At 38.8% G+C, this 13,378-nt stretch overlaps 1 protein-coding gene across 1 annotated transcript; it reads right to left on the bottom strand.

Annotated features, from left to right (window-relative positions):
* Positions 1-5,292: 5,292 nt before the first annotated feature.
* LOC145102678 (uncharacterized) lies at positions 5,293-7,652 on the bottom strand. Its single transcript, XM_079040133.1, has 5 exons — positions 7,506-7,652; positions 6,404-6,988; positions 6,057-6,306; positions 5,808-5,963; positions 5,293-5,716 (listed from the first exon to the last, which is right to left on the bottom strand). Exons 2-5 carry the CDS (start codon positions 6,982-6,984, stop codon positions 5,498-5,500), a joined length of 1,206 nt encoding a protein of 401 aa, XP_078896259.1. The 5' UTR covers positions 6,985-6,988; positions 7,506-7,652; the 3' UTR covers positions 5,293-5,497.
* Positions 7,653-13,378: the final 5,726 nt, after the last annotated feature.

Genomic DNA, 13,378 nt, shown 5'->3' with positions numbered 1-13,378 from the left:
TTCCGACAACTAATAGGATGTGTGTTCTTCGTTGTACGTCCTGTTCCCGTTGGATGTGGGTTTACACCGAGGTCACCCAATCTATTATCTACCCGAATCTATATATATTTATGCTTAGTATACATTAAGTCATCATAAGGGTACCAGGTATGGATCAGGTCATAGGACACAGGGTCAATGCACAATTTTTCTAGTACAAAACTTTCGTTTCAAAGTCAGTACTTTTGGTATACAAAACTAGCGATTTTCCAGTTAAGGGCTTAATCCATTTTATTAAGCCAGTACAGTTTTAAAGACTTTAAGTGAGTTAACTCTATAATACCTTAGTTTATACACCATGCTTATATATAAGACTAGTATCCAACAACTAGTAGGATGTGTGCTCTTCGCTGTACGTCCTGTTCCCGTTGGATGTGGGCTTACACCGAGGTCACCCAATCTACTATCAACCCGATATCAAATTATATATATAGCAGTATAAACAAAGCTATTATAAAAGTAATCACCATAGTCAATATTTTATTATAAGAAATATAGGTTTTCTTAAAAGGAACTCTCCATTAGATATAAAGGAACCACTACAAATAACTCCATGAGTAACAAGTGAATACACCAAGGTTATATATGACAACGATCTAACAACCAATGGAATATGTGCTATCCGCCTTATTACTGTACCCCGTCGGGTTGTAGGTTGAGGGCAGATGCGCATAATCGATTGTTTGTTTACTCCAAGTATATATAACTTGTACCCACTTATTACGCATAGAAAGGCTTGTAGTGTCATTTTACCCAACTCCCATTTTAAGTAGGAAATATATGATTTTCTAGAGGAACAGGAAAACTTTACAAAACAACACCTTACAGCTTACAGCACTTTACATATACATTTTCAACCATATTTTTACAGCTTACTCACATCACTAAAATCTTATGAACTCACCAGCTTAATTGCTGATCAACTCTTTCAAATAACTTGTATTCTTAGGAGACTATTAGACAGGTGCTCGTGCTGGGACTTCAGAAGATGGAGCATTATAGCTTCAAGTCTTGTTTTGTTATTTGTTTATGACTTCTATGTTTTGTGAACACATACATTGTAAACACTTTCTTTCTAAATGAAATGGTTGTTCATTACTTGCTTACCATATACATATCTCGTGATACTTGACATGACGTCCTCCACCCCCGAACGTTTCCGCCGTTCCGGTTTTGGGGTGTGACACCGTAAACCTCCTTAAAAGGAGCTTATGGTCAGGAAGATTGGAGCTTACGGTCATGGTGACCGTAAACTCCCTATATATGTATATTACATGATCATTTTGATCATTTCTCTCCATTACAAGACTAGTAAACTGAATTCTCTCTCAAGTATCATAAGATCTTCATCTTGATCTTCCAAAAATGTAAGAATTCTTTCCTTTGATTTGTTGTTACATCTCTTTATCTAGTGGTTATGCATGATTTCATCCATGAAATCTCTTCATTTTGATAGATCTTCAAGTGTTCTTCATTTCACGAAGAACACCAAGAATACACACTAGTGTGTCTTGGATCCTAATCACGCTTACAAGCTTCTAATAAGTAAGTACACCACCCTTAGCTTAATATATGCTTGAATCACTAGTTAAACACCTTGAAAACATCACTTTTAGCAAAGAACAAGGTGTTTACGGTCTAAGAGCATCTCCTTAGACCGTAAACTCTAATGAAAGGTGCATTAGAGACCCTAAACCCTTCCTAAGGCTAAGCATGGTCCCTAGAATCCGATGCCTTTGAATGAAGCCCTTGAAAACCATCATTTATGCAAGATTTGATGAGTTTATGGTTGGATCTCCTTAGACCGTTAACTCCATGATCTTAAGGTCATTAGACCGTGAACACATGGACCGTGAACACATAGGACCGTGAACCATCTTGATCGTAAACACTTATGGTCATGCCATTTGGACCGTAAACTCTTTAGGGTGGCCATACACCCTAGTTATGCAGTCATACGTGATTGTATCCCTTCAATCTAAGACTTTCCTAGTCTATTAGGGTGTTATCCCTTATAATTAGTTGTTTATACACAAATCAAATGCAGATACATGTCATTATATGTTTATTAGGATCTTTGTGTGCTCAAGGTTTCACCTGACACTCTACATCCTATTTCCAAACATACTTCCGTATCACTCACTACAGGTGAGTTCATACCCCTTAATCTATCTTTTAAAATATTTTAAATGCTTTTATGGAGGGGGATACAAGTTGAAACGTAATAGTTATTATATCAATCACATGTGATTAATAACTATCAAACAATGGATTTGCTATACTTTTAGCTGTTTTATCAAACAAACTACTTCAAAATGTTTATCTAACTCTTTTACATGTTAAACTCTTTATCAAACTTGCTCTTACATGACAAACCTTTTCTTTTAACTCTTTTAAACTTATATATTGTCAAAACCATGTCAAATGCATACATAGTTATATAAGTAAGGTTTGAAGGACTTAGGACTGATAACTCTCTTTACTTCCTGTTCCTTGTTTGGTTGTGGACTTAGAGTATCCTGTTGTTTGTCCGAGTGTCATTTGATCCTTAGTTGTATATTATGTATATATGCATAGACATAAAATCTTTTATCTCAGTTCAATACACTCAGTTATTACAAACAACTTTACTAGTAAACTATAATAGGTATAGTTTAGGAAGACACTACTCATTACTACTAGTACAATGAAACATACAAAGAGTCAGTTCATACATGAGTCAATACATACTATAACGAGAAACAGATAGAGAATACTATAACGAGAAACAGATAAAGAATACTATAACGAGAAACAATACATACAATACAATACACTTTACAAGAGAACATACTATGATGAGAAACAAAGAAAACATACTACATACTAGACAGAGAGAACATACATTACACTAGTACATACAATACATATACAAGAATACTATAACATAAATGTGAACCATTATTTCGAGGCATGGCATCACTGCCATGGCTCGATTTGTAGCCAGAGTCTCCTGGATGGAGAGCGTGAATTTGTGTATAGATTTGTACTGGATTGACTATCCTACACCTTGTTGTTCGCTACAGTGGGACTTGCAAGTCTACGGGTGTCAAATGTCAATTCTTCCGACGTCTTTCATCATCGTGTTATTAGTCGATAGTATGGTGCAATCATATCACATTCTACCTTAAATAACAATTGGTTTAAGGTAGTTAGTACAACAGTAGTTACTATAATACAAGACTACAATACTATTATTATTTCCCCATTACATTCAAATTGTGATCTTCTCACATAAACGGTAATGTAGAAACTATATTTTTGGTTAATGATAGTATACACCAATAATTTATCCTGGGAAGTAGAAGGTTTAATTTGTTTTCCGCATTATATGTAAAACTCTGATATTTTCCATAGAATATATGTATAGAAGATCCGGGTCGTTAAAGTAAGTATTGCGCCATGATACTTAAAGTCAATCTACAATGAAATGGAACTTATAGACTTAAAAAACATTACCCTAAGTGTGACAAGAACCAATGAATGTTGCCATGAAAGAACAAAGTACATTCAGTATAAAAATAAGTTGGTGGGGAAGGTCATGTGCAAACCTGAAAACATGATAAGGCTAGGATAAAAAAAACGTTATATCAAACTCGTTCATTGTTAGTGAAATTTTGTTTCAAATTATTAGAAAATGAGACATTTGTTGAACATGATATTGCTTTAAATAGGAAGTTTTCTTTGCTATCACATCACAAAATGTGTAGGGATGTTGGTAAATATTGCATAGAGAAATAATAAGTTACTAGGCTACTTGCACATCATCATGTCAAAGGGTAAACTACATGGTTGTTACAACTCATTTCATAGATGACAATTGTATAGTGCATAAACATATTATTAACTTTAGAAACATAGTTAGTCATAGGGACAAGGATACGAGTCGTGATTTGTTAGAGAGCATAGATGGTTTGGGGATTAAAAACATTATGACAATGACATTTGATAATGTGTATACTAATGATAAGGCGGTCGAGTTTTTAATGAAACCCAACACAATCACTACGATGGTGTGAAATATTTTCGTATAATATGTATGGCTCATATCTCAAACCTCATTGTGAAAAAAGTTTTAAAACGGAATAAGTATCATATTCACTATTCCCAAAAGGAAGTTCGATATATATTACAAAATTGTCATAAAGAGTAATTAAATTTGAAAGGTACTTTAAAGATTGTTGAGTCACATCAAAAATGTTTTTATGTCCTGATTGTCCTACTATGTGGAATTCCACATATAAGATGTTCAAAATTTCCGACAAATTATGTGTTTTTTTTAAAATATGAAGTTAGCTTTCTTCGTGATCTTGAGAGATGCCGAACATGAAGACTTTGAGATTCAAAAACAAATTGTTGATTTTTCTAAATAAAGCAAAATTAAAACAAAAATTGAGTCATCATCTTTAAAGTCGTTACACATTTGTTTTTTTGAGATTCTTGATGTAGACAAACATCTACGAATGTAGAAGCGATTTTTTTCGTATAACGGCTACTTCAATGAAAGACATTGTTATAGGTAATAACTTCATAGTTTTTTTATCATATTATATGTGAAATTTAATAATTGCTTGGTTTTGGTTTTATCTACAAATATTAAAGAGGCGATAAGCAGAGAAACAGTAACAGAAAACGGAATATTTCTACAGATGATTAAGTTGCAACATTACATACTTTGTTACATTATTATATTTGTTTTTGAATTTTTTGGAATGTCGATAGACATTTAGTAGTTTGGTTTTGAATTTATGATTTTATAAATATGTCAACATCTTTGGCTATAAAAAGTCTTCGATTGGCTAAGTTAACAAAATTAATTGGAATCCTAATCTAGGAGTAAAAAATTTACAAGATTTTGAATAATGATCAAAAATAGGAATTTAACCAAATTCAGAAATTTTTATATGTTATTGCTAGGTCTGCATTAGAAAAAGAATAAGTCTCCATGTCACAGTAAATGAGATAATGAATTGGGCTTTTTGGGGTGTTTTGTGAGAATTCATAAATCAGTCCTATTGTGGTGTTGTAAGTTGTTACTGAAACCAATCCTGATAACCACACAAACCGGGGCCATTTACAAGCAGCCGGTCTGGTCTTCGGTTCTTAAAATGGTCAAAAAAAAATAAACCGGTGCCAACCAATTTGGTATACAATGCTTTCGCATATATAGTTAAAAATACACTAGTATCAACCTTGAAACTAAACCAACTTAAATGGCGGGAATTAAAAATGTTATATATCATGTAAAATTTGTAAATAGCTAAAGTTTTATAATTCTCCGTTCCATTGATATTACAGTATTCTTTCAAGTTAATGTTACTTATTCTCCCACATCAAGTGAGCAATCCTTTGCAAAATCCCTAATGAATAAAGGGTAGAGATCATAGTGGATATGGAGAACTCAACATCATAGAAGACTCTAAGATTCCGCAACAAGAATGTAAAAGAACCCCGTGACTCCTATATGGCTCTTTTTACTGCTGTAACTAGACTCCAAAGTTAAAACTTCATCTTTTGCTATCTTTATAGACCCTGGTTTAGGGTAACATGTGGTCATTCCTACCATGTAACCAGCTTCATCTCCTGCCTCATTTCCTTCCCCATATATAGCTCTAGAAGAGCAAATAACCCGTCCATCCTGAATAAATTAAAACCCAAAGCTTTGACTCCATATATATACCCAGGCCAATAAAAGAAACAACACCTTACTCAAAAACTGAAATATTCACCTCCCCATATAGTACAGAACCTATCCCACCATTGTGTAGGTGTGCAACACCATACACCACATCACCAGAAGTTGGGATGCTTGTATGTGATCTTCTCGCACTTATGCAATCATTAGTTGCAACTCCAGTGGCACATTGTTCGACATCATACTCTAGCTGTAGGAAAACACGAAAAGATCCAATAAATGTGCCAAATTTTAGACAAGTTTCATGTCAAAAGGTGAAGTCATAATGAGCTAATTAAATTACCAAGCAATCATGGATTCTTGTCTTCTGCCAACTATCAGTCACATCAAATATATAGATTTTAACGGGTACAATGGAGTCACTCCAATCAACCCACTCAACAGTATACTTCATGTAAATGTTTCTCTTCACACTTTTAACCCCATTTTTCACTTTGCATTGTGTTCCATCGTAGCAACAGAAAAAACCTCCCACGTAGTTTGGTTTGAAAGGCTGACCATCTTTATCCTCAGTCACATTATACAAACTACATCTGCATCACCATCACCAAATCCATTACACAAAACCCATAATATATAAAAATCTCAAACGCTTATAAATGCGTTCAAGTTTGAATTACATAATCATACCTGCATTCAGCACAACCCATAGCATCTACTGCATCCCGAGTGTCGATTGCATGAACATTAAGCATCCATTTCTCTTCATATCCAGCAGGAGCTTCAAGTGGATTACCCACTTCGATTCCATAAGGATCAGGGACATGTGTATCTGTCTTTCGTGTTTCAGATCCCAAACCAAAAAATTGGGAAAGACCACCATTGCATACTCCAGCGTTCCTAGCAACAACCAAATCTGATTGGTGGAGTCCTAGATTACTGTTATATTTTGGTTCTTTATTACCCTTTCGTTGGTAGTATCTTACTACAGCCCAATGGTGGAGATACGTTTCTTGAAGGGAAATAGGATTCCCTTCTTCATCGACAAACTCGGCATTGAAACTCTTTATAGCAATATGACCTTTTGGGAACTCTATATTATAGTAAGTTTTATTTGAAACGGAACCCGGATGTTGAGGTATTTTGGGTGTTAAATACACCTTTGATTTCACCCTGTTTTCATGTGTTACACGAGCTTGAGAATTTTGAGCACATATTGCTAATAAGACTATAGCTAACAAGAACACAAAACCTTGGACACCAAGTGACATGGTTCTGGAAAAAAAAAAAATTAAAATATCCGGGATTAGATTATGAACTCAAATTGCATCATTCAAGATTTTATATGAAGATGGTTGCTACTAAATCGTGAACCAATGCATAAAGTTAAATTTTTAATATTCTTTCTTTAGTTTTAATCGTCTCAAGACTTTCATATGCTTTCATGAACCAATAATTAACCTGATCACTTTATGTTCTTGTTTATGATTGGCGAAAATGACGTTTCGTGATTCAAAACTGGAGCATTTTATGAGCTCTTGAAGTTAGCGAAGCAAGATTCAAAGCTTTGAATTAGAAATATTAGAACAGCTTCAAGAACTTTGAACATTGAGTTCATGTTCCATTCACTTTGCGCAAGAAACCCAAATAGAAATCGACGAATTCATGAGACAGAGATTGATTTCATTTTGAAAATATCCAAAAGCAAGAACACAAATATTTTTGGATAAAAAACAGGTTGGAACTAGAATTGTGCAGAAAAACATCATAAAAGCCGAAAAGAAATCCTTACTCAGAAAGCTATTGGATGAAAACCTCTAAACTTTACCACTTGATGAGAACTTTGTCATTACAGAAAGTGGTGGTTCCTAAAAGTCGGGATTTATAAGTTAAAAGAAACAAAAGGGTGATGGCAGCGCTTACGACATAATGTCAACCTTCTCATATGTCGACAATTGATTATAATATATTTTCAAACCAAAGTGTAATTACTTTTCTCCATTATTTTTGCATGGTCCCATGGTACAATATATAAGTGTAATAGATAAGTATCAAAGGAGAATCCTGATCTAACTATCCTAGCTAGATAAATACATGAGATTTTAAATATATCTAATAGATAAGTCCTAATGGTCCCCTGCTGTAGTAGCTTTAGGAAGCGGGATGTTGAGGCTGTGCAAGAAGTCGTATGTTTGACAACAGGTTTTTTTTTTTTTTTTTTTTGGAGCTACTAGTTTTCTGTTAAAAAAAAAAAAAACAACTCGATTTAAACAAAATGTTTTATTAAGATTATGAGCTTTTAGATTATAGTTAAAAAAACACGATTTAAACAAAATGTTTTATTGAGAGTACGAGTTTTGAGATTTTAGTTAAAATAAAAACAATAAAAATCTAAAAGCTACTTCATGTAGCGTTTAAGGAAAAACTATTGGGCGTTTTTAATCAATTTCAAAAATTACCCTTAATAAGATTGACATAATCTCTTTTAATTGTTATTTTATGTAATTTTGCATATTTCAAAAGTTTTCACCTGCCTTTGTCAAATATTCATATAACAAATAAAAGTCACAACCTCAAGCTACCAGCTTCCACCTAGTTTTGTGAAATACTTTCGGTAAAACTTTAGTAACGATATCTATGATTTTGTCACTATAGGAAACATGTAGAACGTGAACTTCACCAGGAACAACTTTTTCTTAAACAAAATGGGATATCCATTTCGATATGCTTAGTAATTTGATGTTGCACCAAGTTGCATGAAAGAAAAATTACATTTATGCTATTACGTTATATAATGGTCGCCTTGTGAGAGAGCAATGTAATTCAAGAAATAGATTATGGATCTTGCATGTGTCATACACGACGTTAGCAATTTCAGGATATTCAGATTACACATTAGAACGAAAATGTGTCATTGTCTTTTGGAAGACTATGAAATGAGGTTTTCTCCAAGGAAAACAAAATAACCAGACGTAGACCTGTAACGCCAGGTTTCTGGTATGAATTTTTAACTTAATAAATTTGAGATTTGAGATTGGTCACGACATGGTGAAGGGATCACCACGACGTGGCAATCAGCATGAAGCGTGTATTTCATTAAAGGTCATCATGACGTGACAGCATGTGTGCCACGACGTGGCAACGATAGATGAGCTAAAACTTAATTTACAGGCTTAAGGCCCAATTTAAAGGAAGCGATGGATAGGGTTTCCCCCACCCTCAGCCTCCATCACCTCCAAAGTATCATTGTTAAACCCTAGCCTCCACTTTGCAAGTTTGAGCTCATTTTTCGTCCAAGGGCTTTCTAGGGAACTCCATGGGTTGCTTAAGGCCTAAGCAGGGAATTAGGGTTTCACCTGAAACCCTAGCAACCCACATAAGTATATAAAGACCCCTAAGGCTCCCAAAAATATGGCTAAAGTGATCTCTAAGGGTTTTTGGATGTTTTTGGTGCTTCTCCTCCCTCTCCTGAGTCATCTTGTTGCTCATGGTGTTTGTGACTCCATTAGAGGTGCAACATTTGAGGCACTATGTAGCACCCAGTTCCTGGTACGTAAATGTTATTTGAGTATTTTCTTTCTTTTAGCCTTGGACTCGGCGAGTCATAGGTCCGACTCGCCGAGTGGATGTGGGACCCGAGACACGTTTAAGTTGGCGACTCGGCGAGTCCATATCCTGGCCTCGGCGAGTCACAGCTGTTGGATGAAACCCTAAGTTTCAGGGGTTTGCACCCTATTTAAAGGACTTATCCGCCCAGGCCAGCCCCCATTCTCTCCCCAGAAGCTCCAAACCCTCGTTCTAAGCTTGTTCCTTGAGAGTTTGAGGCTATTGTGTGTGTTCTTGAAGGTTTTGAGGAAGAAGGGGAAGTAGATCAAGAGGAAGGAAAGGAATCCAGGCATCTTTGCACTCTTTCAGCAATTCCTTTGAGGTATAACCCGTTTTTCCCCTGTTTCTATGCTTATAACTTCATGTAAGTCATTCTTGAGCCAAACCCCAAGTTTGTATGTGCAAATTACTTCGTAATAGGCTGATTAGCCCTTAGATCTAGGCAAGATTGAGCTCCAGGAGCTCAGATCTGTTAGCTTTATGGCCCCATGTTGCTTGTTCACCTTAGATCTACCCTTTTGAGACATTTTGAGCCCTAAAATCCATATTGGTGCATATCCACACGTAAAGTTGGAAACTTTACGTGTGATTCGTGTCCTAGAAGTCCAGATCTGTGAATGGCATGGACTGGAATCGAGCAAATCTGTGTATTTAGTGGATGCATGGCAACGACTCGGCGAGTCGTTCATATGACTCGACGAGTCTGTTCGCGAGTCTCCGAGTTTGTCCCCTTTTCGTAGTGTCGAGTGAGCAGTGAGTCACGGGGTGTGACTCAGTGAGTCGGAAGCTTAACTCATCTATGGAGGTACTCGGCGAGTCAATGCCCTGACTCGGCGAGTTCAAGGCAATCTCCTTAGATCAAGAACAGACTCGGCGAGTTGTTCATACAACTCAGCGAGTCTTAGCATAAGAGTTCATCGGATGAAGATGAACTCGACGAGTTGTTTATACAACTCGGCGAGTAGGATGAAGGACTTGAATATTGGTTAAGAAGGTAAACCCGTCGAGTCGTCGCCTAACTCGACGGGTAGGATCGGGATTCAGGGCAGTCGTTTGGATAGGGACTCGGCGAGTTGGAAAGCCAACTCGGCGAGTCGGGTCAACTGAAAGTTGACTCTGACTTTGACTTAGGGCATGGTCAGGGGTAAAATAGTCTTTTTACCCAAAGGTCAGTGCGCAGTGTTTGATTGGGTATATTGTGGGAATTGCAGCCGGAGGATTTCCGGAGCAGCAGCAGCAGCAGTAGGCAGTCAGTTTCCGATCAGATCAGCAGCTACTTCGAGGTGAGTTACCTTCCAGTAGCGGTGGGTCTAAGGCTTCAACGCCGACCCACCAGTAGGAGACGTATGGTAGATGATTGTCTTTGTGATATCATCTAGGTTTACTACTACCTGATATGTTATATGCTAGCATGATACGTTGTATGTGATAGTAGTCGAGTTCGGTTGTTAGGACCGAAGGGTAGTCAGACACCCCAGATACGTCTGACAGTATATGATGATATGTTTGCATGCTGGCTTGTTATGTTATATGCGATAGAGGTAGTATGAGGGGACCAGTCCCTGTGGTCGGTTGTTAGGACCGACGGGTAGTCAGCACCCCAGAATGGCTTGACATGGGTAGTCAGCACCCCATAATGGCTTGACATGGGTAGTCAGCACCCCAGAATGGCTTGACACGGGTAGGACGGCACCCCAGAACGGCCGTACCGGGTAGTCAGGCACCCCAGAATAGCCTGGCAGTATGTATGTTATGTGTTTGTATGGTATGTGGTACGACGGGGGAACTCACTAAGCTTTGTGCTTACAGTCTTCAGTTTTGGTTTCAGGTACCTCCTCAGCTAGGGGAAAGGAGCCGGCGCGGTAGCAGCATGTCACACACACACACACTCTCTGGTTTCCGCATTTACGAGCTTCACTGGGATTTGTACTCTGATATTTTGATTGAATGTATGAATTGGCTTTTAGACATGGTTCACCTGTGTTATGATTTGATCAGACAATGTTTTTAGTTTTTAATATTTTCTAAAGTAATGTTTTTAAAATGAAATTTTTGGTCATGAAAATTGGGTCGTTACAAGTTGGTATCAGAGCCCTGGTTTGAGGGATTCGGACACACCTTCGGGAGTGTCTGAACTCAAATCGAGGGATTAAAAGATTTTCTAAAAGAAAATGTTTTCTAAAATTGAGAAAAGAGTTTTGTGAAAGAACGAAGTGTGTGATGTGGGCGACCGGCCGAGCTCAAGTAAGTATCCCCAAGTACCCATACAAGTTTATGTTATGTTTATCAGCTTTTGTAGAACAGCATGCTAGAATAGGACTAAGGATCTAGGAGTGATGCCTTATGTGCCTGCTTTATGTGTTCCAGTTGTATGGGAACTTGCATGCTAGTTATTGAGTAGACAGTAAGTAGGATAGCCTGATTAGGTTATGCCTGGTAGTATGAGCTTAGCACTTTATGCTAGCTCAGTTCTGAAGGTAGATAGAGTTAGTTGAAATTTTTACCCTTGTCTGAATGTTGCTTGCTTCGTGCTACGTGGGACTCTGAATAATGGGAGTTAGCCATTAGGCGAATGCGTCACGTCACATGTGATCAGGGTTGAATAATCTTAGAATGCCGGATTTGATCCTACTGCGCAGCTCTTGTTTGAGTCCAACCGTTGTAGGGACGAGTCGGGTACTCGAAGGATTATCTGAGCCTCGTCACATGTGATGGTATTCGGGTAATGGCTAATTGGCATTACAAGGAGGCCTGCAGCAGCTGAGGACTGATTAGAGTGGAACTAGAGATTTCCCTAGGGCAAGCCTAGGATGAGTATAGCAGTAATCAGCAGTAGTGAAAGGGATCTGGTGGAGTCGAGGCATTCCTTGAAGAAGGTGCGGATAGATGTGGAAGGTAGTATGGGCCCGTACTACTGAAAGCAGAGGATCCGTACCCGAACCAAGGATGGCCAAGATAAGACCAGGGAACTTGTAAGTAGATGTGATCCCTCCGGGAGTATCAGTATCACTAATGATTGTTGTGATGTATTGAAGAATGGTGGTACTTCGATCGAGGCCGGTAGATGGCGGTTCAGGAGAGGGGTCAGGTTTGGGATCAGGTTCCGAGCCGGTTGATGAGGGACTACGCAAGTTCATCGCGTCAGAGATTACCAGGGGTATCCTTGAGTCGACTCCCATTATCTTTGGGTCGATCAAGGAAGGGATCATCGAGTTGATGGAGGATCGCCTCAGGGTGTTCAGGAGCGACATGACATCTGGCCAGTCGGGATCTCGCACACTGTCCTTTAAGGACTTCAGGGGCAGTGGTGCGCCGGATTTCCATGGGGTGAAAGACCCCATTGCTGCCAGGCGATGGATTGCAGACATCGAGTCTGCCCAGTTGACTAGCTTCTGCCCCGAGGGGTCAAAGGTGAGGTATGCAGCAGGATGTTTACGGGACCGAGTCCGGGATTGGTGGGAGTCAGTGGGTGACTCGTTGGGAGCCTCAGCTATCGAGGCTATGACCTGGTTGGACTTTGTGACCAGGTTCAGGGCAGAGTTTACGTCGGCGGTCGAGCTTCAGCAGCTGGCCAGAGAGTTTCTTGACATGAGACAGACGACGGAGACTGTGGCGGAGATCACCGCCAAGTTTCGGGAGAGGGCTTTGTTGGTGCCCCAGTATGCCGGTGACGAGGACATGAGGAGGACTCGTTACCATGATATGCTACGAGCCGACATCCGAGAGCATGTTAGTTTTTCGGCTTGCCCTACCTTGGACTCTATGATTGCCAGGGCGAGGGAGAGGGAGATAGATTTGGAGCACATCCGGAAACGGAAATTGGAGGAGGGACAGGCAGGAGGGGCTTCGGGGAAGAAGCCCAAGGGATCAGATGGTAGGCCGAAAGGCCAGTCAGGACCGAGCCGCTGCAGGAAATGCGGCAGGCCGCACGAGGGGGCGTGCAGGATGGGATCATCAGGCTGCTACAAGTGCGGCAAGTCCGGGCACATCAACAGGGATTGCACTGCTCCGGCAGCAGTTATTCAGACATCAGAGTTGCTGTGTTTTCACTGCAACCAG

Source organism: Lactuca serriola, chromosome 4, assembly GCF_051521515.1.
Source record: "Lactuca serriola cultivar US96UC23 chromosome 4, Lser_US96UC23_V15, whole genome shotgun sequence".
Taxonomy (NCBI): Eukaryota; Viridiplantae; Streptophyta; class Magnoliopsida; order Asterales; family Asteraceae; genus Lactuca; species Lactuca serriola.
This window is presented reverse-complemented; position numbering and strand designations above follow the sequence as displayed.

Bases quoted from the DNA above. Each gene is read 5' to 3' on its own strand.
- LOC145102678 (XM_079040133.1), bottom strand. From the start codon at position 6,984: ATGTCACTTGGTGTCCAAGGTTTTGTGTTCTTGTTAGCTATAGTCTTA. The intron at 6,307-6,403 runs GTATGATTATGT...ATGGTGATGCAG, and splicing joins ATGGGTTGTGCTGAATGCAG to ATGTAGTTTGTATAATGTGA. The intron at 5,717-5,807 runs GTGAATATTTCA...TAATTTATTCAG, and splicing joins GTTCTGTACTATATGGGGAG to GATGGACGGGTTATTTGCTC.